Raw genomic sequence first — 27,728 nt, forward strand, 5'->3', positions numbered from 1 at the left:
GACAGGTCTTTTAATGTTAATGTGGCTGTTCAGTGTATATACAACACTTAAGTTCTTTGACAAAGCACTGTGAATCCCATATTTCCACATGATGGAACAGAACATTAAACAGGAGAAATGCTTTTGTTCTATACAAACATATTCATAATGTGACCATTGTACCAAAATCGTCAGGAACCATAACAACAGTTCAGTTAACTATCACTAGTGAAACAGACCTTATTTAAACTGATGTCAAAGATATGACGGATGTTTTGAACATGATTTTCATTCAGTGCACACGAAAGATAATTATATTTCCAGACAATTTCCCAAACTGCCTTGTTGCTATGATGTCCTGTCTGTTATAACTGCTGAAAGACCAGTGAGTGTTTCTGCAAATCCACTTTGCTTAAGAGCAAAAGACAGCAAGCTCCATTAATCAGTGGTGGTCATTACATGCCGCATCAGAGCATAAACTAGCATTTATTTTATCTGCATTAAAAAAGACAGAACATTTTTGAATATCAGATCTGATAATCAGTCAGAATACAGTATATATGTACATACATGTTAATATATGTTTAATATACTTTACTTGTACTTTTGATACTTAAGTACATTTAATATCAGATACTTTTACTCAAATACGATTCATATGTGTGATTTTCACTTTTACCAAAGAAGCATTTAAAACGACATCTTTACTTTTACGCAAGAATGACTTTTTAGTAGCAGATCAGTGCAACAGATTTGAGCAAAGACCAACCAGACACTGTAAGTATTAATGGCTTCATTGATACTAAACATAATAAATAAATAATATCTGTGAATATAAACCGTACCTATATTGAAACTACATTAATAGATTAAATGCTCTATTATATCAGCATTACCCTTCATTCAAACTAATAACTGCAGAAAGACTTGGATAATCTGTCATTGGTTTAGGAGCAGCAAGTGTTTCTTCAGCTATTTTTAAAGATTTTGTCTGATTCTGCGCTTCAGCTCTGATATTCACGGCTGTTTGTATGACCTCACCAACTGGCAGGAGAGGACCACATCTCTCTCTCCCTCCCTCCCTCCCTCTCTCTCTCTTTCCAACATCTAAATGTGTGGTAGAGTTTGAATAAAGCTTCTTTCTGCTCTCCTACTCAGGAAGGAGCACGAGGCCCCTGGAGTCGCTGGCACTGGGAGCTTTGGAGCATCAACGGTACGTTTGCAACTCACCTCTGGAGTCCCTATCGAGGAATATTGTGAAGGGGTTTTAGGGGATACTTTGACTCTTCTTCATCCTCTGATTGGGGGACAGGTATTTGGTTGAGGTACTGAACTCAGATGTCAAAGCAAAGGTAACTGCTTGAAGTTTCTTTTTCAGTATCTGGGAAGTAAATTATAATGAAGACAAATCAGATGAGACTAAAATGTGATCAGATGCTTTAGTTTACTCATCTTGCTGTGGGAGTTATGACTTATTTGCTGGAAGTCTGCTGTGGTTTATAAGTTTTGCTGAGTTGACTGGTGAGGTGTTATTGGAGTCAGCATCTCTCAACAACTCACTTCTGTTGATGTTTGATTTGGTGGATTACTTTCCCTGCGCTTTCTAACTTTATGCTGTGATTACCATAACAATATTAAATGTTTAATAAAATAAGAATTTCAAGAGCAAGAAACTGGAACATTTCTATCTTGAATATGGAAATTACTTATATTTAGTGGTTGGTTTGCATTCTGGATGGCTTCCCTGGACGGAAAGTGGCATGTATGAACTTGTATCACATAAGTGAATTATCTTACTCACTCAGTGTCTGAATTCATCACATCTTAATATGTCCATTGTCATTTTTCTGTAAGTGACTTACCTTAAAAAAAACATTGAGGGAAACCGATTGCCTCAAAATAACCAAGTCAGCGTTGCAAAATTTTAAAACATTTTAGCTCATACAACTTATAACATACAACAATAGTCTACTATACTTGGTAATAGTTGTCAACTTTTAAAATGATCAGTGTAGTGATTTGTGGTCTAAGACTTTCTGTCTTGTGACCCTTAAAACGAAACATGCTTTTCTGCTTTTCTATCATCTAAGACCGCAAGGAACACAAACCCTTGTAGGGGTCCAACATCCAAGTTGGGAACCACTAATGGCATTACTTGGAGTAAGATATTCGATCGAGAAATAAAATGAGCAACAATGCAGTCTCTCTGATGGTTTAAATGTAATCATACATCCAGCGCTGTCACATTCTCATATAATCAATTTCCAAACTGGTGCCAGACGCGTCTTTAATGGAAAAACAGGAAAATAATATTTTGCTTGTGAATTCAAATTGTGAGTGGGGCATCTGAGCAGTAGAAAAGTGTTATTTATGGCAATATAGGAAACTACTGTCGGGAGTGACATCCTGTTACTATGGTAACATCAGGCTGTGTTAGTGCATGTTATGAATTGTAATTTTCAGATGTCAGAAATTTTAACTGAAGGTTCAGTTAAAGCAAAGGTCTTTACACTTTTCGTATTTAAGACAATGCTGAAGGTACTAAACCAACATTTGAGACGACGGCCTGTTTGAATGTTTGACACTTTAATGTGCACAAGCTGCTCAAACGTCTCTCTGATAGACTGCTGAGTATGTAGGCATGTACTAATGCACCCACAAGCACCTGTGAATATGAATTTTTCCATTCCACTGTACAAGAGTCTGTGTGTGTTCTCTAACACAGGCCGTACAGTACGTGTCAATGCCGACATGTGTACACACACGTCTTTGCCATCGGACGTGCGCTCCCACACATCCCCTTGGTGATCTATGAGTGTTACTCTGTGTTTCTGTGAGTGCACACGGTATCAATGTCAACTCTGTTCCTCTTCTGAGGGACTCTGGAGGGTTGGAGGAGAGTGGGTGGAGGTGGGAGGTGGTGGTGGTGGTGGTGGTGGGGGGTGCTCCCCTGGATGCCCGCCTTGTGTTTACCTTGGCAAGGTTGCAGCCTCAGGCCCTGCCCCTGTCCGTTGCTGGAACAGACCAAGGCCTTATTGCCCTCCACCTCAGCTGGGAGCGGAACATACCACAGCGACCGAACAGGGGAGCTGCAGCCACCCCACCGACTGAATGAACACACTGTGGAGTGGGGGCTGACCTGGCCTGGCGAATGCTAGTGCACGTTATGAAGAGGCCACAGTGTAAATTATGCATTTAAAGAGAGACGGGGATCTGCTCAATGATCGGATAGTGAGAAGTAAGGAGTTGAGGTTCTGGTTTGCTTGGCTCGAGTTTTAGCTGGCATTCTCTGTGTTAATACATTGTGAGGGTGTGAGTACAGTGCTAGCTGGGTGTTGCTGTCTTTCTTTATCCATTTTCGGAAGCCAACTTTGACAGTAACACTTAGGAATGGGATGTGATGTAAAATAACATACATTTCAGGCAAAAGCACAGCAAGGAAATATAATAAATTACCTTTTTGCTCATAGATATCCTCTATATTTATCCATTATCAGTAACTCTAAAAACACACACCATTCCAGTACAAGGAGTAACTTAATATGAGGCTGAAACTCTGGTTGAGTTTCAACAAGTTCCACCATCACTGATGGGTGTGGTTAGGAGTGCGCTCTTTTCCCACACCCAACAGTGATGTCACATTGTACAGACACACTGCTACATCACTGCAGCAAGGTGAGATGTATTTTCAGAAGCTGTTCAACTGGCATTAGATACAGGTTTTTTTTGCTTTAATGTATCAATATGAAATAAATGTAGATTGTATAATGTAATGGCTATAAAAAGACACCATCAGTGTTTGGATTGGTTCCCTTTAAAGGTGCAATGTGTAAGATTTTTTCAACAGACTGTGAAGACATTACAGCTCTGTCTATATATCAAAGACATTAATGTATTGTGCAGAACAAACAACACAACACTCCCCCGCTGCCCCGAGCCTCCCAGTCAAGAGTGGGCTTTACAATCTGTACAGTGAACGACATCCTCTGTCCTTAGACACTCAATACTAGTGAGGAAAAACTTGCCATACTGAGAACAAAAAAACAACCTTTCAACAGGGGGAAAAAAATTGACAGAAAGAGCACTGGTTGCATGGCTAAGTGAGCTTACTAGCTAACAGCAGTTACAGTGAGTGCTGCCCCCTTCTTGTTTGGATTATGAATTTGACGCGTGGACAATTCTTCCATATTGCAACTTTAAACCTTGCTTTTATAATGCGATTCTGTCTGCCACTGGTGATCCAGTCATGCTGACAGTCTGCCACATTTTTTTATCTGCTGTCATGTCTCCAAATGAATGAAGAAACTCATGTTTTGTCCCGTGTTATTGGTAGCTGCTACTCTGAGGGAAACAGAAAAGAAATCAAAAATGTAATCTATAAGCAGGTTTAGGTGTATAACCCTTAAAAATTACAGATCGAAAATGTTCATTTGGAACCAACTTTATTTTTTTTGTAAGATTACTGTTGGGGCATTTCAGCTTCATCGACTGTGACAGTCGAGAGGGACAGGGGGGATGACATGCAGCAAAAGGCCCAGGCTGGATGCAAACCCTGCTGTAATCATTCAGCCTTAATAGGCACGCCAATTTTGAACCAAAACTCTCTTATTCTTGCAGAACATGCAAAGTTCATGGGTTGTTGCTTGTTGTTGGAAAGTAATTTAGGGAAAATATTAATATGGTAAAACTCCAGAAGAGTTGGGAAAAGTTAAGCCTGAAAATGAAGATATGATCATGGGAAAGTCCCAATCACTTCTCCATTTGAGAACACAAAAAAGTGGGGGGCATATGTCATCACAAAGAGGATCGGCGGATGGACTGAACATCACACTGTGTGATTAATCCAGGGTGGATTTGTCCCTCTGTCTACATATGCTGTGTGGTATTTTATGTTTCCTCCTGAACTGGGCCAACTTCCATTCTCAGACAGATCTTAGACAGCAGGGCAAATATCAGTCCTGCTGTATATCCTGGATCTGAGGATCTCTGAGAATGTCAGCCACACACACACACACACACACACACACACACACACACACACACGTAAACACACACTCATTCATATAGTTTGTAGTAGACACATAGACATAAAGTATAAACGCCACATGAATGTGCCATGCATTACCACCAGTGTATTTACAGTAAACGTATATGATTATGTTTATGCTGAATCATTTGACCTTTACCTCCTCAGACTGTGGGCTTCAGGTTTCAGGTTTATTGGTTGTAAATGTCTCCATGTGGCTGTTTGGAATGAACCGGGTGCTTTCTGCAGCCTGTCGTGGGGCTTGTGAACGCAGCACAATGAGGGTTCAGTTGGGACTCGCAACGGTTTGTCTGTTTGACGGTGCTGCACGTCACAGCAGTGGAAAGTTGAGAGAAAGTAACCAGTGTGGTCATCAGGGTTTGACTGATGTGATAGCAAAGCTGATGTTTTTGGAATCAAGTTGATGGCTGCAAATATTTAAAAATATTTAGGGTCAAATTTGACTTTTTGTAACCAAAAAACAGATTAAAAACCCTCAGAGGATTTCCACCATAGGAGCTAAACAGTTACTTTTTCTGTGTTTTCTGTCTGTGCTCTTTATGGATCATTGTCCTTTATAGATAACCTCCCCATGTGTATAAAGGGATGTATAACAATTCTCCAATGTGTCTAACTTGTTTATAACCACATTAAAATCCCTAAAATGGCACCCATTCTGTCTTTCTCATAAAAATATTCAGAATATATGAATATGCAAATATGCTTAATTTCACAGTTTAACCACTGTCTCCTACTTTGCTGCAAAGTCTATTCTCAGTGTTTGTGCACTGGAGGTTTCAGGTTTTCACACCACACTTGTGTGCTAACATGCTTACAATGACAATGCTAACGTACTGATGTATGAGGTTCAACAACTTAGTTTAGCATGTTAGCATGCTAGAATTTTCTAGTTAGCAGCGTGGTATAGCACAGTATACAGTAACGCCAAGGCTGATGCTTATGGCATTAGTTTTGCAGGAATTTGCTCATCACAGTACTGGACACAATTTTTTTTTTTTACCTGATGATGGCGATAGATGAAAAGTCAGAGGATCACCAAAGCTGTTGTAATCCATCCTGTGGGGAACATGGATGTCAGTACAACATGTTCGGTCTGAACCAAAGCGGTAGACCAACCATCCCTCGAGCCGTGCCATTTCAATTGTCAGTGAAATAGAAGCATATTCATAGCAGCTTTAACACAGATACAGTATATACGTAACTTATATTTGAGCAAACAGATGTACTCCTAATATTTAAGATACAGAAAACAATATGACAGTTGCTGAATGTATATTCATTCATGCACAGACACTATAAATATACTGTATGCACACAGACAAATAGACAAGGACACGTGTTGAAATGTTTTTAAGGTGGAAAAATAGCCTCATTTCAACATTAATTTCTTAATTAGTTTTCAACAAATGGAAAAGCACTTGAGACGAATGAATAATACTTCTCCCTCTCAACCTTATTTTAGAACTACTACTATAAGACATTTCCTGTGTACTGAGACAGAGGGGCTTTCATTCCTAACTGGGCATGTATGGTATTTCCAAATGATACGACAGACTCCTGACGTCCTATTTCCATTGCAGCTAATGAGGGTGACGTTATAACCAAATTTACTGAATATCCTGGATAACATGGAGTATGAATGTAAGCACAAAGGAGTTAGGAAAAGAACAGTGGTATTCAGGAGTAGAGGAAATGATAATAAACCTGCTTATTCATTCTCAAACTTGTGTGAGCATTTCACTCAGCATTTATGGTAGTTATTACATTCCCTCTGTATACTCCCTTTGTTTATTCTTTGTGCTAATTTTAGCCGACTTGTGATCAGTAAGTTATATAAAGACCAAATATCACCTTAAACATCAAATGACTTTCTGTAGCATTGAGCTCTGCCTGTCTTTTCTGTCATTAATTATCTTGTTCAAACATTTGGGTATTCTTTCAGGTAACCATGACCCCTCTGCTTCTGCTGTGTGTGTCCTTGCCCCTTATCTCGGCAACAATAACGTTTGAAGACCAGGACGGTGAGTGTTGAAAAAAAATGTTGAAAACTTCAGTAGCAATTGTTGAATTTCAGTTTCATTGAATGGATTCTTATCTTCATCATCACTGTATAGAAATTAAACACCCGTCTCAGGACCCCTTGGAAACCTGACTATTTTAAGACAATGAGAAATTAATATAATGCTGTTGCATAAAAAGGGATTCATTAGTCCTGTCATTGTCCTTTTTATGTTATCTACTATCTGATTAGAACTTAATTACAGTCTAAATGTAATACTGATGCCTCTATACGACCTACATAAGCAAGAGAGACTATCAGCGAGAAGATTAGCTATTTCTATCTAAATATTCTTCAAGCAACATAATGTAAAATCTATGTATGTAGCCCACAGCTCACATGACTGTAAGAGATGTTGCCAAAACATTAGGTTGTATCGTCATTGACAAATAAGAAGACTAACTAATTAATCATGACCTATCTCTACCCCAGACATGGATGGCACACTGCGTGTCAGCATCCCCATGGAGATGCCTCTCCATCCTCTGCTGGGCAGTAAGGTAGTGGTACCATGCTACTTCCAGGACAACACCGTCAATGACCCCGGAGCCCCGACTGTCGCCCCGCTCTCCCACCGCATCAAATGGACCTACGTCACCAAGGAGAAAGTCACCACGATCCTGGTGGCGTCAGAGGGAAAAGTTCATGTGGAGACTGAGTATTTGGACAGAGTGACGATGATCAACTACCCGCTGGTACCTACTGACGCCACCATCGAGATAACAGAGCTGAGGTCTAAAGATTCTGGCATCTACCGCTGCGAGGTGATGCACGGCATTGAGGACAACTATGACTCTGTGGAGATCCAGGTTCAAGGTAGACAAACTTCCATCAATGTTGAAACAGCCCCTATAATTGTATCTCAATTGTTCTCTCAAACTAAAGGTAAACAAGATGATCTTTTACCCCACTAGAAAAAAGTTTAAACTTCTACAAACATGTTTTGCATCAAATTACAGGTGTTCTTAAGACTTTTTCCTAAATATTATTCTACTATATTGGTGTTTTGTTGGGTATAAAGAAGTATATATAGAATAAATTAATGAATTAATCAAGCCCACTGTCTCATCGTGGCAGTTGAGGTCTGAAAAAATTAAAACAAAAATGTTAAAAATTAGCTCATAAAATAAAAAAATTCCTCTGTGTCTCACAGGTATTGTGTTCCACTACCGAGCCATCTCCACCCGCTACACCCTGACGTTTGAGAAGGCCAAGGCAGCCTGTATCCAGAACAGTGCCAGCATCGCCACTCCAGCACAGCTCCAGGCTGCTTACGATGACGGATACCACCAGTGTGATGCTGGATGGCTCTCTGATCAGACTGTCAGGTAGTGTCCATCCATCCATCCATCCACCCATTCAGTGAACACACTGACCCTTACCATAGTCTTAACACTGTCTTATCCAGAGGGATTTTACTTTGATGATCTAATGGGACAGTCCAACTGAGGATGTTTGAACAATGTAAAACAGTCACAGTTTTGTTAGGATGAGCCCTGATTTGGGCTACAATAACTATCATAATTTTGTTAACATTATATTACATACATGATGTTTGTTTAGAAAAAGTCCATCTGCTGACTGACATCTCTCCTCACCTCTCCAGGTACCCCATCCAGGAGCCGCGGGAGCGTTGCTATGGAGACAAGGAAACCTTCCCTGGCGTGAGAACCTATGGAGTTAGAGATGTCAACGAGACCTACGATGTGTACTGTTTTGCCCAGAAGATGTCAGGTACACTCATCTAACAAAAGCTACCCGACCCACATGAACCCTCTGCACTGTACACATAGCTGTGGACTGTCATGTCAGTGTGTCGTCTGTGTCGTCCTCTCTCCTCCCAGGCAGAGTCTTCTACTCCATGTCTGTAGAGAAGTTCAGCTTCTATGAAGCAGGTGACCAGTGTGCTAAACTCGGAGCTCGGCTCGCCAACACCGGAGAGCTTTACCTGGCCTGGCAGGCCGGCATGGATGTGTGTAACGCTGGCTGGCTCGGGGACAGGAGTGTGCGTTACCCCATCAACATCGCCAGGCCTCAGTGTGGAGGGGGGCTCCTGGGAGTGAGAACCATCTACCTGTTCCCCAACCAGACAGGATACCCCTACCCAGACTCTCGCTATGATGCTATCTGCTTCCAAGGTAAACACTTAATGGAGAACAAGAGAAAATCTTCTCATTGTTGACAAAATAATTCATATTTATTCTGTAAAAAAGTTAATTTAGGATGGATTTCTTCTTTAAGATTTCAATATATCTGCTATTCTAGCACTGAAACCATCAACATTAACCTGGTGTTCCTCACTAAGGCTTCAGAACTGTCTGCAATCTTGTGTCCTCAGCTGGTGAGGATGTAGGTGCTGTGCCCATGAGGACTACCCCTTTCCCAGACATCATCCGCATGACACCTGCTCCTGGAGTGTACCCGGGCCTCACGACTCCATCTGAGGGTAAGGAGTTCAGTGGTGGAAAAGTGGTCACACTCTCCCCACTGCCCGTCCCGCCCAGTGTGACGGACACATACTCTAAAGTGACTCCTGTGATACGTGAGCCTGGACTCGATCTGACGGGCATTGATGCTGCAATGGCTCCCACAGGTAAGTTGTAAATGACTTATGAATGTTCAAAATATGAAAAAATGACCACAATCTGCAGTTGGGGAAAAATGCATGATAAGGATATAAAGATAACTGAACAAAGTAGGCTGAGCTCAAAGGAAAATAAATACCATAAAATGAGACAGTTCACCTTCCTTCTGTCTTCTGTGCTTCTTCTCTTCCCTCACTCTCATGTCCCAGGTGTGGTGTTCCACTACCGACCCATCACTGGTCGTTACACTCTGACCTTCCTGGAGGCTCAGCAGGCCTGCAAAAATATTGGGGCTGTCATCGCCAGCCCTCAGCAGCTGCAGGCAGCCTTCGAGAAAGGCCTTCACCAGTGTGATGCTGGCTGGCTCCGCGACCAGACTGTCAGGTGAGCTGGAGGCAATGATATCATTATTTTCTCCCCTGCAAAATATCTAAATTTGTTCTTGGACCAGGCTACTTATCGGAGTAAAACTGTGATGGGATCAAATAATTGTAAAACATCTTGAAGACCATTGCTCTTCCTGTCTCAATGGGGGAATTTGTTTTTCTAAAATTTCAAAACTCCAGGATTTAAAATTGCTTAATGAAAAAGGTTTATTTTGTATGAAAAAACAGATTCCTGGAGGAATATTACAGCAAGTCAAATCCTTAATATAGCTGTATCAACATCCTCTTTCATGCTCAGGTATCCCATCGTATCGCCCAGAGATAACTGTGCTGGGAATCTGCCACACCTCCCAGGAGTCAGATCCTACGGCCTGAGGCCAGCTACTGAACTCTATGATGTGTTTTGTTATGTGGAACGTCTGCAAGGTGAGGATTTATTAGAATTTATATTTAAACACATATATCTATCTTCCTATCTGCTTGAACTCTTCTGAATTCTTGTAAATGCTCCTCTCAGGCGAGGTCTTCTTCACCAGTGACTATGACAGCTTCTCCTATGAGGAGGCTGTGCAGCACTGTCAGAAACTAAACACCACCCTGGCCACCACTGGCCAGCTGTACGCTGCCTGGAAACAAGGGCTTGACAAGTGCCGTCCAGGCTGGTTGCTGGACCGCAGCGTCCGCTACCCCATCACAACCGCCAGGTCCCACTGTGGAGGCGGTCAGGTCGGGGTCCAGATCATCTACGCCTTCCCCAACCAGACAGGATTTCCTGATGAGCACTCACGCTACGACGCCTACTGTTTTAAAGGTAGGAATGATGTAGTCATGTTTATATGTTATATATTAATGGTAAGATAAACACATACATCTCAAAATCATATAGAGCTGAGAAGTGTGGGATATAGGCAAATAGATACTGTACACAGTACATTTGCCCACCTGACAAGTCACACTGAAACTTACAATAAAGTACAAACTGTTTCTTAAACAGCTCTCCTGTCAGCCAAATTCACTAACATAAGATGATATGCCTCTCCTAACATCTTACATTCTTTAGAAGAAAGTGATCACAAACCGACTATATAGTTATGCACAGTTTAATAACTTTATTTTATGTGATTTCTGGCTATTGACTTTGGAAAATAAAAACTGTTTCTATTTGACGGCTGCCAATGTGTGATGCACAGCTATGTAGTAAAAGTACAAGGAACACAAGACAATTTCTCTTTAAATCCAGCTACAATGCTCACAAATGTTTACAATGCATAGAGAGCTGTGTATGTATTAGACAGTGAAACTCGAGAGTATATATTTGCCAGAATTCATTTCAATTCATCATAACAACGTGATACTGTATTGCAGTGATTCCTAGTCAGAGGTATTTGTACCCCAGGAGATACTTTACTGTAGGAAGAGAGAAGGCTCAACTAATTTATCATCATACAACTGAGCCAGAAATCAGAGGCAATCATTGGTGGACTCTTGTGGATGCCCTAAGTCCCTCAATGGGGTTAAGAGCATTGTCATCATTTCAGCTTACTTCCTGTCCATTTTGCAATTAGCAATCCCCTCCCTGGGCAGGGATACTGGAAATGTATTTTCTCTTTTACTGCATGAACAGGGGAAGGAGATACATTAGTTACTAACACTATAGAGCTATTTAACACTTATTCTAATTAAAAAAGAAAACAAATATTGCTTACAGCTGCTTTAAGTTCAGTCAAAGTCACACACCAGGGATAAATGGTTGAAAAAATTAGCTAAAAGTAATGAGAAATAAGTAGTACGTTTTGCCAAATTACTTATTTCTTTTACTCTTGCTTAACTAATCTGTTATCTCATTCTGTCTTTTTCAGCTGAAATTGAAACCAGTGTGAATCTGACAATAGTGACGGTGGATGTTATCAAAAAGACAACAGTCGCAGTTGATCACTTTGCTCCCACAGGTAAGACGGATGCATTAAATCTGTTCTCTCAAGTCCTTGTTACAAGGCTTGATCTTGAATATTTTCACAATACATGAGCCTAAATTTGCATTCATCAATATCATCAATGATATTTCTGTGCACATTCATCATCTCAGCTTTGTTTTTTCTGCTTTTCTGTAGTTGAAACTACTGTTTCCTTAGTTGAAACTACCGTCACCTACAATGAAACTGAAACCAGTGTAAATATTACTGAAATAGAGGAGTTTATCAACAAGACGACCATCACAACTCATCAAGTTGCCCCTCCTGGTAAGAAAGTGTGAATGAAAAGTGTCTTTCTGCAAACATGACAATATAACACAATCTGTATTGAGCATCTAATGTACTCTTGTCTGGATTCTTCACATTTCCCACAGTGAAACCCATCTTACCTCCACTCCCTGTCGATGAGTCTGGTTCTGGTTCAGCTGATCACTCAGCTAGCGGGGAGATCCCAGTGGAGTCCAGCACTTCCAGTGCCAGCGGTGCTGACTCCTCTGGTTCAGGACAGGAAGTCATCTTCAGCGGACACACTGACGTCTTCTCCGGAGAAGAATCTGCCTCTGGAGGTCCACAGGAGGCAGAAGGAGGAAGTGCTGTCATACTCACATCTGGAGAACTGGGTAGTGCATCTGGATCTGGAGAGGGCCCTGACAGACAACACTCTGGCTCTGGTATATCAGGATCAGGTTTTAGCAGTGAAGGTGGGGACATCAGTGGAGAGTCGATTATCATCATAGTGGATGGGAAGATGGTGGAGGTGTCAAAACACGAAAAGCCAACGGAGCAGGAATTAGGACAGGGAGGCGTTGAAACCAGTGGAGGTTTCTTGGAATCAAGTGCATCCGGATCAGGAGGAGTGTCTGCATCAGGGTCTGGTGGATTTTCTGGCATCTCGTTTGTTGACCACAGTGCCGTTGACCTCACAGTCCAGCAGTCTGGTGAGCAGGAGGTGTCTGGATATCGCCCCTTTGGATCAGGGTTCCACAGTGGCTTCCCATCTGGTGTCTCAGGCAGTGCCTCTGCCTCTGGGGACTCTTTCCAGCATCGTGGTGATGTCATCTACCTAACAGACAACGACATGATAGAAGTGACCGAACCGCCACAGGTGCGCCACCCTGAGCAGGGTCGGGGGGTTGTGGAGGTGAGCGGGGAGGGAAGTGGGTCAGGGATTCATCATGAATTCAGCGGCACTTTGGACCAGAGGTTGCATTTCTCAGCAAGTGGAGCCCCTCATGAAACACCAACCGCCTACAATGAGCACATTGAGAGTCTCGGCCAATCAGGACTCTGGGAAGAGAGTCAGGAAGTCCGTGCAGGACCTACAGAGTACGTAGTGACTCCAGACGCAGCCTACACCAGCCCAACCACAGCACCATCAATGTCACTGGAAACCCCTGCTGTTGTGGAGCAGCCTGAATTGGTGGAAGGTATGTGGTTCAGGTGTTTACTGTAATACTGTTGATAAATACTTCATCATAAAGCCAAAAACATGTTCAGTGTTTCGGTGCAGCACCACTGATGAGCAGAAATGACATAATCAGTCATTAAATCTCTTTCTCTCTACTCTCAGCCTCTGCAGACCCCTGTGATCCAAACCCCTGCAGCTCAGGATCCTGCTCTGTGCAGGGAGGTGTCGCTGTGTGTCAGTGTCCCAGTGGTTTCACTGGTGCAGACTGCTCAACACGTGAGTCACCAAACTACTGCAACAAACAGCACATTGTTTTTAAAGCCATTTAGCTGATAATTAAAGGAAGTCAACTGATACCAATATAGAAATGACATCCTTCATTTATTTTCAGTTTGTCTTAATGTGTTGTGATGTGTGTGTTTGTGTGTGTAGCTGTGCAGGGCTGTGCTGAAGGCTGGTTGGAGTTCATGGGCAGCTGTTACCTCCACTTTACTGAGAGAGACACCTGGTCTGAGGCCGAGCAACGCTGTCAGGAGCTCAACGCCCACCTGGTCAGCATCAGCTCTCAGGAGGAGCAGCAGTTTGTCAACTGTGAGTAAATGTGTGAGTGTGTGTCTAGCTGGTCTTTGGGCAATCAGTGGCATTTGCAAACTTGTAAGCATGCAAGCATGCCTTTTTATAAAGGGACAGTTCACTCCAAAATTAGAAAATACATATTTTTCTTATCCATCTTTCTTTCTTTATCCATCTAAATTGTTTTATTGTGAGTTTTAATATAGGGTTTCAAGATATTGGCTGTAGAGATTCTCTAGATATATGTGATAAGTGTTGCGGTAGTACTTTATATTATATGTAATATGGAGTGCAGTAAAGGGAAATAAGCGTTCAAACTTGGGGAGAAAAGGTTTTTTAAAATAGCAAAAAACTACTTTTGGAGTGATGATGCTTCTTTGAACTACTTTAAAAGGGAGATGTAAAACATATTTTCTAGGTGAAATTCAAAATTCATCAATGCATTCATCTCTTCCTATACACGCTGATCTTATTCACATTTTCCATCCTACATCGACTGGGCGACAGGCAGGCTGCACCCCTGAACAGCTCCCTAACTAACTGGGTTGTTCACAAACCCAGGACCTTATTGCTGATTCATTTTTCTTCTTCTTAATACTACTACATACTAGTTATGTGTGGGATGTAAAGATAGAATGAGGGGACGTGGTGAATAAATTGTTTCAAAGCTAAAAATGTCTTTGCACTGCAGCCAACGGTCAGGACTACCAGTGGATTGGACTTAATGACAAAGATGTGCAGAATGAGTTCCGCTGGACAGACAGAAGTCCTCTGGTGAGTTTGGCTCCTTCACAAATCTCTACATAATCTGTTTTTCAATGTTTTTACTGATTGTCTTTGTAACTTCCTCAGACTTTTGAGAACTGGAGGCCCAACCAGCCAGATAACTACTTCAACTCCGGAGAGGATTGTGTGGTGATGATCTGGCACGAGGGTGGACAGTGGAACGACGTGCCCTGTAACTACCACCTTCCCTTCACCTGCAAGGCTGGACCTGGTAGGTTTACTGAGTTACAATGTATGTCCGGTCAAGAAGTTATTGAATTCTTTCTGGTTGTAAAATTTTCTCTGATGTGGAACATACAGTTGGAATAACAAAAATGTTGTTTTACTCTGAACCACTTTGGATTAAACCAAAGCACCACAACAAGAATCTCGATCGAGGTCATGGGATAAAAATGAACTACCAACCACGACCAGGAAAAGCTTCTTAACTATCACTTGATGTCTGTTCTTTATCTGTTGCCTGTCTTCTTTTCCAGTCATGTGCGGAGCTCCCCCTGAGGTGGAACACAGCCGACCCATGGGCGGCAGCAGAGAGCGCTACCCCGTCAACTCTATAGTCCGCTACCAGTGTGACGCGGGCTACACACAGCGCCACCTGCCGGTGATACGCTGCAAGCCAGACGGACAGTGGGAGGAGCCACAGGTGGAATGTACAGAAGGTAAATTTTCAGGGAAATACTGAAATATGAATTTATTTTCAGAGGGCCGTGGAGAGGTCTGGCTATGAGAGACTACTCGAAATTCACTTAATTCAAGAACCAGAGTTGTAGTCGAAATGGAGAACCAATACTAATGTAGGGAGATTAAAACCTTGAAACAAACAGGGCATAAATTGTAAGATGTGTGAAAGTCAGCCAGCATCAGTGATCTAGTGTTTTGTACACAGAAAACCTCCCGCAGAGCTAACATTTCAACATTACACTGATGAAGAGCTCACGGTAGCTTTTGAACTGGATCCTTTAACAACACAAGTCAATTCAAGGTAGTTTATAAGTCTTTTGGCAGCTCGTGTTTACATGATGTCATCAGTATTCGAACCTCTTCTCCCCCAGCTGGCACCAACAGCAACAGGCTACACAAAAGATCCCTGAGGAGGAGAAGTAAAGGGGTCAGCAGCCAACAGGAAACGAGGAAGCAGCTCTGAGCAGGAATGAAAGGACATGCAGCAGAGAGCCACAAAGGACCCCTCTTGCAAAGAAGCATGGACACCAATGCAAATGCCCGACCAAAAAGATAACAGTCCCGACCATGTATATAAACACACTAAAGCACATTTAGACAATGATAGTTTAACTGACTGACGTTTTGGATCTTTGAGTGTCACTCTGCACCTTCTGAAGGCAGTTTTCTTTGTATTTATGCTGTCTAATTTATAGCTGTGACCCAGTATTAGGGCGTATTATTTCAATGCACAACATGACATTTTTCTGCAAACAGTTGCCAGCACTGCACACAAAGTAAGGTAGATAAAGTAGAGATATAAGGGGCTTTAGAGTGACACACAAAGTCCAAAACAACCCCTGAAAGAAGTGTTTTCAATTGCAGCTGGATTCTCTGAAGTAAAACACATTGTTACATAGACTTTTGCTATATTTTTAGGGCAATTTTTCTAGTGTTTCTTAGTGTTTTTTATTTCTTTTATTTGGTCTTAAACTCTAATGACTACAATCGTGCGCTTCAGGCCGGTGAAACAAACGGTTTCTTACATTGTAGACGAGGACGGTGATTTTCAAACTTTTTGGTTGTGAGCCCTTAAATGATGGAGGACGGTGGAAATTCGGTTCTGTTTTATTTGAGGCTTACAGAAACTTAGTCTTGCATAAAATCACAAATACATTGATACATTGGTGCAGTAGAAATTGGTTTTTAATACCATAAATCAACCCTACATTATCTTGTCACAACCTCAAGTTTGAGAACCACTGATCAACCGCACCACCGCAGTATCAGATGTACTGAAATGATTGTGCTGTCCCATTTGATGATGAATAGAAATCCAAGTTCAAGACGTGATTAAAGTCACTGCAACAGACCTGGATTCAAACAGTCGGCACTTGTGCACTTTTGGGTGTCTTCAGTCACTTCAGTGCTAATCATTTGAATCAAGTGCACCTTAAAAAACTCCACATTAAATTTATAACAGTCCTCATCTGTGGCTGACACATGGCAAGGAAACCATACAGAGTAACAAGTGAGAATTATTGTGTACCGCTGAATCAGCTGGAGCCTCCAGGAAGTCGACCTCTGTGGGTCACCTGTTGCAAAAGATGTTTTGCAGGTTGGGGTTTATATTTGCGACTTCTTAAGAGCAATCAACAACCTCAGCACTCAACAGTCAACACTGTCTGATGTGAGAATCGTGCAATTATACATCTCACTGTAAATATTCTCTCTACAATTCTCTGAACAGCAGGATCTGTCGATAACGCATCAGACGATTTTATTGTTCAATCAGTTCGTCATCAACCTGTTTGTTGATTTGTTAGTTTAATTTACTGGTAAGTTGCAGATACTAATCAAGTAGGCATGACTGGTTTTGACAGGAAGACGCAAATGGATTTTTATAGTAAACCCTCAGACATCTTTGCAGAGGTTTATTGCTTGTGTTTCACGTGTGTTATCAATAGAAATACTTCTTAAAACTTGAGAAACGACACAATTGTAGCGAAAAGAAGCTGTGAAAGCAGTAGAAATTATTAAAATGATGATGAAGAAGAAGAAGAAGAAGAAGAAGAAGAGGGTTGAGGTGGAGGAGGAGGTTTTAAAATGTTGACCATGACCTTTTAAAGGTCAAGATTTGCTTCAACTTTGAGAGCAGATACTCGTGTCCATATCTGACTTCTCACAGAAAATTCACAAACACTGAAACGCAACCGCGCACACAGTAAAACGGTACTTTCATGGACACACACACACTTCAATGAACACATTACAGAGTATTAAAGTGGATGAGTGAGCCTGACGAGGCCACAAAGAGAAACACCAAGCTTGCTTAAAGAATTGTACGTTTTGTACAAATAAATACATGAATGAAGACGAAATTTTAAATCTATTACTCTACAGGATGTGCTCAAATTCCAACATGACACCAACATGTGAGCAACTATGTGTAGAACTTATCTTTTGACAAATAAACCAAAATATGTGTAACACTGCAAACAGACAGATCCCGAATCCTGATGTGAACATGCAGTATGCTGTACTGTGCTGTGCCAAATAAAACTTGGAATCATCGATCTCTGTGAAATCATTGTGTGCACTTTTTACCCCGGGGTCATTGACAATTTGTAGTAAGCAACTGTACAGGGCTCTTTGCACTGTGTGTTACCTAACTTATGAAAATCACACACAGAGATTTTCTGTCGTTTTCTTTCCCCGGAGCTGTTAAATTTGAGGTAAACTCTCCGAGCCAGAGGAACAAACCTGGCATTTAGTTTGTTTTTACCTTCCTGTGGAACCCGACCGTGAAAAAACACTCAGTAAATAGGTCCTTCATCAGCCTCGACAGCGAGTACCTTCATCACTACAGTCACTGCAAACAGATCAGCTCTATGTGTGTGTAACAGGGAGAGAAGCCTTGAATGTATATAAGTACATGTGTGGTTGCATATACACATATGCATGTAAGTGGTGTGTTTGCACAGCCACACTGTACATGTGTGTGAATTAATCTGATGTATATGTGGCAGTGTGTAGTGTGTAGGCATGTAATCTGTGTGTGTGTTTGTGTGTGTGTGTGTGTGTGTGTGTGTGTGTGTGTGTGTGTGTGTGTGTGTGTGTGTGTCCACTCATGTTTGGCCAGCAGGTGTAAATAGGACGTGTTTATAAAACCGGTTGGCCGTATAATCACTGGGACTTCTGTTCACACCCGGATGCGGGAGGGCGTAGCAACGTGTTCGACTCCACTCATCTAAAAGTGCATTGCACTCAGACAGAGTGACGCTGTTTACATACAGTAGCTGTTTGTATGGGTCAGTGACCCATCGCACCTCTCTACCCTGGCATTCCTGTTTGAACTGTAAGTAAAACTGTACGGCACCCATTAGCATCCACCAACCAGCGGACCTGAGCGGACCTGTCAGAGGACCTGAGAAAAACATAATCGGAAAAAAGAATAAAAGGGCATCAAGAAAGATTTACGAACATGTTGCGTGTGATGTCAGTTCAGCGCATATTTCTATGAATCACTCAACAAGCACACAATGGATTGACATGAAATATGATAAATAGATGGGCCCCAGGAGATCCTGATTACTTTGGTGGGATCCTGACTTTTCATGCAGCGTTTCCGACAAGTCAACATTTCTAACACTTCTACTCTGCTTCCAGACTTCCAAATCACCTCCTGTATCCAGAGGTAGCAAAAATACACACATTCTTTACTCAAGTAAAAGTAAGATAGTACAGGCTCTGAAAAGTACTCTAGAGTATAAAAGTAAAGTATCCCACTGAAGGACACTTCTACCTGCCGTTTCCGTGGGAAGCTAACTGAACCTCACGTTGTATTAATATAATTCAAAGACTATTAAACTTAAAGGTAGAATCAGTAGGATTTGTTTGTAAATTCACCATAAAAGATAGTTTCTTGTTGAGCATCATTCCCAGGATGTCAAATGCCGACATTTTGGATTGGTTAAGCATCAAATGATAATTCCCCTCAAATCCATTCAAACTAAAGTAACAAGCCTGATTAGAAAGTTTACGCAGCAGAACGTACAGGTATTTGTGTTAAAAATGTAATTAGTAAAAGTAAAAAGTTGTCTGAAAAATAAATACTCAAGTAAAGTAGCTGAAAAATCTACTTAAGTACTTTCACACTCCTCGTCTCTGCCCACATCGCCGTTTTGATCAGCGTAACAAATTAATGAAAGGTTGCCTAAAAAACTATGTTGAAATCCTGTCAGCTTCATGTGTACTCATAAATGCTCATGCTAACACCTAACATATACCATAATATCCTAATGTTAGCATGTTAACATGTTAAATATATGTTAAATGTTAGCATCTTGCCATGCTAACTTCTGTATGTATATTATTTTTGCAGTATGCCAGCACACTAACTAACCTTAGCATTATGCTGACTGTAAGCATGTCAATATGATAAGTTAACTGAGAGCATAATACCATCCAGAAGTTGTTAACTTGATAACCACAAGCATGCTAATGTTAGCATACAGCTAAAAATCAGAGCCTAAAAATGTGTTTTCAGTGGTGTTTTTATTTATTTGTAGAAAATAGTACAAATGCATAGACATATATGATGAAAAACAACAAAAGGTACATGTATGTAACGAAACACTGTTTCTTCTTCCACAAAGGATGTAAACAAGGTAGTTTAAATATTACAAACAATACAAATACTCACTCATAACTCTCCATCACAGAGCACTACCCTTAGTCACCCAGAAACAGGAACAAGAGATGCTTTATATTTCATAAAATGGGAAACACAGATATTTCAAGAGACAAACAGAGATTCCAGTAAATTTCACAGTGTTAGAAAGACAACAAAAAGAGTCGGTGGCGGAAGTAACTGGAAAGAGATGACAGGAAAATGCTCAACCATTAAGGTGCCCTTTTGCAAGGCACTTTGAAAAACTGAATATTTAAATGTTTGCTGCTGTTTGACTGCATTGTTCTGGAGGACACTGCTGACAAAGACGATGTTCGATGTTGAATAAATACAGGATAGATGACAGACTGAGGTACGGCTGGAGTGCAGTGAATTCATTTGAATAAGAAGGTTTTCTGAGTTTGAAATGAAAGAATTTAAAGCAAAACTACAGATGGGTGATAAATTAAAGAAAAAAAACAACATTAAGTGTTTTAGTAAGTGGTTGGATCACCACATGCTGCCAGAACAGCTTCAATGACCCTCGGCATCGATTTCTACAACAGTCTGCAGCTCTAGTGGATGAAACAGCACAACAGGATAGAAATGTTTCACATAGGATAAAGGTGATCACTCAGAACAACTTTGTATTGATGTGGCTCTGACGGGGCTTTTCCATACACATGTGCTGGCTCGGCCTTTCTCGGTTTGACTCGGCACGTCAGCCCAGCGCGGCAGGGATTTGCATTTCCATTACAAGAGGGCTACCTGCTTGAAGGTGTGTCTTAAACTAATGATGCGCTTGTCTTGAATAGTGGTCAGTAAATACTCTTCCTTCCCGCAGTACTAATGTAGAATAGCCATTAGTTTGGTGACAAACACATTTCCTTTCCTATAATTTCTTCACAATAAAAGTCCTCTGATGTGTATTTACTTCAAAGCTTTTATTATGAAACAACAAAATCAGGAAATGTTGGGTTTTCCCTAGCAGGAACTTAACAAGAAGCACTAAAATACAGCAGATATCTAAAAGTACAAACGTGGAAACCGGAGAGAAACTAAACTTCAAACCACAGAGATTCAGTTAGAAGCTACTATGAGCTGAACACACAGTAACTTTAAAAACAACTTTCATGCACAGACATGAGTTAAGTCCCGCAACACACACTCGTTTGAGGGAGATACTGGGGTCGTCAAGGGTTGGAGGCCATAGCACACCCACTTTGCCTCCAAGCAGAAGCACAGGCATGCTTTGGCCCCACCACAGAGAGGGTCCATCCCAGACATGGCGCAGCTCAACTCAGCACAGTAAAACTGGTATTGGAAATGCAAATTGGTGCGGCTCTGTTTGACTCGACGTGGCCAAGAGTGACGGTGGAAAAGTGGACCCAAACCATGCCAGCAAAATGTCCGGCACACCAGAACAGAGCCACTGTTTGTGATGTTTCTCCACTCATTTAATCAGGGTTTTCATTTACTTTGTCACCCGTCTGTAGCTCGATTTGTTCTGTTATGGAAAGCTTGCAGCAAACATAATCTAAATCCAAGAAAATGTTCTTTTTTTCTTTTTACACACAATATGGCCAATAATATGTGGACACACCTGCCAACATACGTTCATGTGCATTTGTTCTGGGGTTGTTTTTCATGGTCAGGGCTTGGCCTCTACTGTACAGTATATATTTTAGACAACGGCGTGCTTCGAAAAGTTTAGAAAATCTACTTTTCTATCTCAACATGACATGCCCACATGAACCAATGGACGTCCATAAAAAAATGGTTCTCAGAGTCTGATGTGAAAAAACAGGCCTGCACAGAGCCCTGACCTCATCCGGGTCTTACACCGATGAACTGAAATACCACCTGCAGCCCGACCTAATCACCCAACATCTGCTGTAGCAGTGTACTAATGCCAACAACAATTACACGTGTCCACATACTTATGGCCATATAGTGCAGACATTTTGTCTAAGTAAAAGTAGCATCACATGACGGATGTTCATAGTTTAACAGTTGTTGACTGGTAATAAAGTTCAATACTGAGACGTCAGTTACAGTCTTATAAAGGTGGAGAGCGATTAAACCAAGAGGCTTCAAAATAGCTCAGAAATGAACAAACTGGCTAACTGCTAATTTGATTCCAGGCTACAGCTAATGCTAACCTCTCACACAGAGCTTTGAACCAGTACACTGCAAGAATGGGTTGGTATTGAGCCACGGCATCTACCGATAACAGTAGACACCAAATTTCAGGTACGGTGGGCGGAACCCAAAACTACGCACCCCTGGTTCTGGTGGGCCGCAGTTAGCCCGGACCCTTGTGATAGGATAACGGACACTTCCGTCAGCCAACCAGCCGGCATCACAGCGGTCCAATCCCATCAGCCTCCAGGCGGCGTACAGCTGGCCCACTTTGGCAATTTGACTTCCATCACTGACACAAGCCTGGACCGCTTCGGTGAAGTTGAGCCTGGTCGGGTGTTTTAAGAAGTAGACATTCCCTAAAGCAGGAGAGAATCATCAGAGGAAAATAAGGTCCCCAGAACACTGTTTGAAGCTAGAAAGGTGGCAGGGTCCGCCACATATAAACAAAGTAAAACAGTAAACAAAATGAAATTGTGTTGTCCTTTAAGGTCAGTTTGTTTGTTCAGTTTCTTTTCCTTCTGATTAAATTTTCTTCCCCAAAACTACATAGTGCACCTTTAAAAATGTTCACATACAGTCATACTTACCCTTGACGGAGGCGGTGAAGCAGAAAGCATCAAAGCGGTGGAGGAGTCGATGCCGTTGCCCGTAGCTGCGTAAGCCAGGAGCGAAGTCTACACCCCCACAGCCTGCACGTGGGTCTGTGATTGGATACTGCACTGTGCCGTCAGCCAACCAGCCAGCGTTACACCAGTCCAGCCCTTCCTCCCACGCTGTGAAGAGCTGCTCAAATGTAGCGAGGGTGGCGTCCTGATCCTGGCACGCTTGTTGGGCCCCGAAGAAGTTGTAATGGTAGCGTCCTTCCTGAGAGTGATAGGGGAACACCACGCCTGTGTAGAGTAGAGAAGACTCAATACAAGACTTCCATTACGCTTCCAAATGACACTACTGTAACATTTCACCCTCATCAATACACTTAACACACACACACACACACACACACTCCTCACCCTGCAGCTCCAGCTCCACCGTCACACTCTCGTCCTCCAGGCCATCGATCACCTCACAGCGGTATCTTCCTGTGTCGTTCAGTTGCAGCTCATTGATCACCAGAGACATGTCGCCTGGTGCAGAGCGTCGCAGACGCACGCGGCCCCTGAAGTTGCCGTAGCTGCGGTGACGGTTGCCCATGGCGACCATAACCTCAGTTTCCCTGGCGGAGGCTGCAGGGGAAACAGCAGCACCGATGATGTTGGCGGGCAACCAGGACCATTTGACCCGGGTCCTGCGTGGTGTGGCCAGTTCAGGCTCGTAGTGGTAGTGACAGGGGAGGGTGACGCTGCTCCCCCTGGTGGCTGACACTGCAAGCTGCGGGGATTCCACGTGCAGACGAACCCCGTTGAAGTAAACTAGAAAACATACAAGTGTTGAAAATACAACATGTGTCAAACAGTAGAATCATATCTCTGATTTCTTACAATGATGACTAAAGCTAAATCTCTCTGGTCTGTGCCTTTAATCCTTGCTGAGTGGAAACGTAGTAGTAGGAATGCACAATATGGAGTTTTTTCAGCCGATACCAATAATTAGTTCTGCTTCTCATGGCCGATACTGTACCAATATTATAATCCAACCTGTTGTACTTTGGTCCTTGGTCCTGCAGTGATCTGCATGCCAAGCTTAAACTTGACAGTCTTGTATCTTTAAATTAATCTAACTGCAGAACAACAGAAGTGGTCACTGCCAGCTGCAGTTGCTTCACTCATGCGTAAATATTGTTGCTTTATGCACTATATTATGAAATGTATTTGTATGCTTACTGCTGCTATTGTGATTTGATGTAAGGTTGTAGTTGTCTTGTCATGTCTGTGATGCTGTTATATTGATCCTGTCTTGGCTAGTTCTCACTTGTAAAATAAATTTTAATCTCAATGTGACTTTCTAGTGAAATAAAAGTTATAGATGTATATATATTTGCAGTTGTAAACCAACTTTAAGGGGCATACTGACAACTACTGTGGTGTGTGTAGATGCTGTGCTTATTAAGTCAATATTGGAAAATGTATATATCATGCGTCCTTAGGCCTGTTACAGTAGCAGTACTTTCCCTGATATGATGTGTTAAATGTGTGACAAAGGCCTAAACTTTCTTTAAGTTTCATGACTATACCAATTCTATACAGTACTGAATGATGGGTGATTGATAAGTTCATGACCTGAGGTAGAAGGAGTCAATTTCAGAAAATCAAGCACATTTATATTTCATGGAACGGTAATGGAGCAAACGGATCGGCGTCTTAGACCTCCAGGAAGTGGTCCACAGCAGCGCTAACGTAATTATCACAGTCAAAATGACGACCTCTGAGCTTTTTCTTCATTTTGGGGTGAAGGTAGTCTGAGGGTGTCAAATCAGCATTCCTGAACGGCAGCCATTACCACTGACTATGGACAGTGCTGACTTGCAATTTTCAATTACCGGAACAGAAATACCACAAAAGTTATTAACTTCAAACTTTGTGCATAATCACTCCAAGAGTTGTGTTGAACGAGAAATCTTGTTTTACCTGAGGCCATGAACTCATCAATCACCCCTCTTGTATACAGCATAAACTATTCACACTCACCAGTGTACAAAAATGAACATGCTTAACTGTTTTGTAGGAACAGGAAACACTAAGGGCGACCACAGACGGATCAGTAAGACGGGGCCAGACAAGGGGCCCCAAATAGAAAACAAACAGTTTCTGTTTGAAGGTAGAGTTCTCAAAAAAATCTCTATCACAGACACACACACACACACACACACACACACACACACACACACACACACACACAGGACGAAGACTACAAACCACATCAATCACTGGCAGAGTTTGTTTTCATAACTGGGTTGAGTGCCTGGGCTCCGTTAATTACAGCTGTCTTCCCCCAACATGCAGGTGTTGTGATGTAAACAAACGAAGCATGTAGTTGATCTGTGACTCACACACACACACACACACACACACACACACACACACACACACACACAAAGGAGGACCTACTCTCTCCGTTTCCGTTCCCATTGCTGATGTCCTGGTAGTGAAAGCCGTTGCTGTACGCGGGGATCCTGCACTGACCGCCGGGCAGCAGCAGCAGCAGCAGCAGCAGGTACACGCAGGTGGCCAGTAGGGGGCGCAGTAGACTGAGCATCGTGCTGTCTGTCCTCTGCTGAACGAAAAGGATCAGAATAAACACTGTGCTCCTTATTCTGTTCAACTGCCATAAATACCAGGAGGAAAAATCACAGACTGGAGACTGCATTGTTCGTGTAAAAGTCAAAGTAAAATAAAAGGAAAAATAAGAAATGAGCCTTTTCCCAAAATAACTACAATAACCTGACTTGTATAACTTGTGGTATAAAAGTGATGAGAATCCAGTTTCACAAATAAAAAATTCTGTTTTTATCCTCAAAACTGTGAATGTCACAGAGAAAACGAGCTACTTTCTTCACGCATTTATTAATTGAGTCTGTCCACAGTTGTTGTTGTTGTCCCGCACATTCCTTCATAGTAAATACAAACAATCGTTTCTCAGTCAAGATGGACAAAAAAAAAAAACATGAACGCACCGTGATGACTTATAAGCCACAGTAGATCGACCACATGCCTTTTCTCACATCTCATTAGACAATAACCTCTTTTAATTTCTTTCTTCGCAGTTTTCTCTCCCACTTTATTTTCATTTAACCTCTTTGTTTTTCAGTGAAGCTATGATTTTAAAAAGGATCGTGTTTCATGTCTTTCTGACGCCCAATGAGCCGCATTTTCACTTAAGTATAAACATTGTCTTTCTGCTCACCAGCTGAATCAAACCTTCTCTACATTCAGCCACACAGCCTGCAGCCTCGAAACTAAAATAAGCGAACCATCTCCGGTTTAAATCCGCCTCATGAGCGTCTCTTTGTGGGGAATAAAAAGTGTAAAGTCGTAAAAAGTGACTCACAGATAAGCAGTTGTCGGCCCAGCGTGTCTTCAGCTCATCCCCTTCTCATCCTCTGCTGTCTGTCTCTGCGCTCACCGGACCGTCCCGACACTCACGCGCGGTGACGTCACGGGACAGGCATCCTCTTTGATGCTCCAACAGTGACGTCATTATACACGAGCCCGTACAACAGAGTACCGAATACAACATCTGTAATGATACTAATAGGCCCATTCTTGACAGTAAGCGGTGGACAGAGTATTCAGACACTTCAGTACAAGTAGTACTAATACCACACTGTAGTACTAGCAAACAGAGTGTACCTCTGCAACTACAAGGTCTATCTGAATAATCAAGGTATCACAATAAAGGGAACACTTGAAATATTTGTTCAGATGTGTAAGTATAAATATATGTGTCACTGGGTCCGAGTAAATGAAGTTGGCACACAGCATAAATGAAAGATTTTTTTTTAATTACAATTTTAGAATAAGTATCCCTGAGGAATGATCAGCTGCAGCTCCACATCTCTAGCAAACCGTAGCAAAACACCTGAACATTACCTCTGCCAACTTCTATGCTAATAAAGTGAATCAGAACAAAATTAAAGAGGTTTTAGTACAGAGTACTCAGGCAGAACCTGTGCCATTTAACATTTCTCAGGTACCAACTATATGTTTCACTTATATGTTACCATAGGTGCTCAAAAAAATTGCCCAATTGTGCTCCGCTCAGGCTTAAAAAGTAAAAGTAACTATAGTCCGGAAAATACAGTATAGTTAAAGTAAAGTAAAGTAACGTAAAAGAATTAAGTGAGGTAAAGTGGAAAGTGAATACATACAATTACTCAAGTACCGTAGCCAACTTAATACTCATGTTACTCTACTTATTTTCATTTTATGCTAATTCTAGCATCACTTCACTATATTTCATACAAGTCTGTTGGTTAGTTTTCAGATTTTTACATAAACAAAACATACTGTATAATGTAATAAAGTATAAAATACAACGCTTTGTTAGAAGATCAAGTGGTTTCTAACATTTTTGACTTGTGACAAAACAAATGGTTTCTATTTCAGATGACAGACTGATTACCTCTCTAAACTTTTCAGATGGTTTCATCTCATAACAGATGCAGTCCCAAAGAGGTCACAGTATCCAAAACTTCACAACAAAGCCAACATACAGAGAGCCAGAGTCACGCCCCTTCAAGTTTGGTAGTGAATGGAGAGAGACAAATAATTTTTTGGAATACAAATAAAATTAAGAAGAAATTGTGTAAGAGAAGTTTATTCTTTCTTCTTTCCTCCCCTATTAATCAAGTCATAACCCCTCATGTTTATCTTGTGACCCCTGGGCCTGACCCCCACGTTGTGAATCAGCATTGCTGCATCTATTCTTTCTGGGGTTCACAACATGCTTTACATTGTGACATCAAAACAACTAACACATGACGTTATGTAATGAACCACAGACAAAAATAAACAAGACA

At 41.7% G+C, this 27,728-nt stretch overlaps 2 protein-coding genes across 4 annotated transcripts; one reads left to right on the top strand and one right to left on the bottom strand.

Annotated features, from left to right (window-relative positions):
* Positions 1-1,142: 1,142 nt before the first annotated feature.
* acanb (aggrecan b) lies at positions 1,143-18,030 on the top strand. Of its 2 annotated transcripts, none has more exons than XM_084364481.1 (19): positions 1,143-1,192; positions 6,969-7,047; positions 7,518-7,901; positions 8,239-8,413; positions 8,692-8,819; positions 8,930-9,223; positions 9,424-9,678; positions 9,880-10,054; positions 10,355-10,482; positions 10,574-10,867; positions 11,916-12,005; positions 12,168-12,296; positions 12,404-13,456; positions 13,600-13,713; positions 13,870-14,028; positions 14,702-14,784; positions 14,863-15,007; positions 15,273-15,455; positions 15,849-18,030. In XM_084364481.1, exons 2-19 carry the CDS (start codon positions 6,975-6,977, stop codon positions 15,938-15,940), a joined length of 3,954 nt encoding a protein of 1,317 aa, XP_084220607.1. In that variant the 5' UTR covers positions 1,143-1,192; positions 6,969-6,974; the 3' UTR covers positions 15,941-18,030. The 2 variants fall into 2 exon arrangements, with proteins under 2 accessions (XP_084220607.1, XP_084220608.1); XM_084364482.1 differs by lacking the exon at positions 1,143-1,192 and adding an exon at positions 1,285-1,331.
* Positions 18,031-20,010: 1,980 nt separating this feature from the next.
* Positions 20,011-26,337, bottom strand: hapln3 (hyaluronan and proteoglycan link protein 3). Of its 2 annotated transcripts, none has more exons than XM_084364596.1 (5): positions 26,258-26,337; positions 25,318-25,483; positions 23,284-23,682; positions 22,861-23,163; positions 20,011-22,629 (listed from the first exon to the last, which is right to left on the bottom strand). In XM_084364596.1, exons 2-5 carry the CDS (start codon positions 25,463-25,465, stop codon positions 22,352-22,354), a joined length of 1,128 nt encoding a protein of 375 aa, XP_084220722.1. In that variant the 5' UTR covers positions 25,466-25,483; positions 26,258-26,337; the 3' UTR covers positions 20,011-22,351. The 2 variants fall into 2 exon arrangements, with proteins under 2 accessions (XP_084220722.1, XP_084220721.1); XM_084364595.1 differs by having other exon boundaries at positions 25,318-25,480; positions 26,258-26,323.
* Between the last annotated feature and the right edge of the window lie 1,391 nt (positions 26,338-27,728).

The sequence above is a fragment of the Pagrus pagrus genome, assembly GCF_965226575.1.
Source record: "Pagrus pagrus genome assembly, chromosome: 10".
Taxonomy (NCBI): Eukaryota; Metazoa; Chordata; class Actinopteri; order Spariformes; family Sparidae; genus Pagrus; species Pagrus pagrus.

Excerpts from the sequence above, each read along its gene's own strand:
- acanb (XM_084364481.1), top strand. The coding sequence starts at position 6,975 with ATGACCCCTCTGCTTCTGCTGTGTGTGTCCTTGCCCCTTATCTCGGCA. Across the intron at positions 13,457-13,599 it reads GCAGCCTGAATTGGTGGAAG|CCTCTGCAGACCCCTGTGAT; the intron begins GTATGTGGTTCA and ends CTCTACTCTCAG. Across the intron at positions 14,029-14,701 it reads GGAGCAGCAGTTTGTCAACT|CCAACGGTCAGGACTACCAG; the intron begins GTGAGTAAATGT and ends TTTGCACTGCAG.
- hapln3 (XM_084364596.1), bottom strand. The coding sequence starts at position 25,465 with ATGCTCAGTCTACTGCGCCCCCTACTGGCCACCTGCGTGTACCTGCTG. Across the intron at positions 23,683-25,317 it reads TGGGAACGGAAACGGAGAGA|TTTACTTCAACGGGGTTCGT; the intron begins GTAGGTCCTCCT and ends TATGTTTTCTAG. Across the intron at positions 23,164-23,283 it reads GGTGGAGCTGGAGCTGCAGG|GCGTGGTGTTCCCCTATCAC; the intron begins GTGAGGAGTGTG and ends TACTCTACACAG.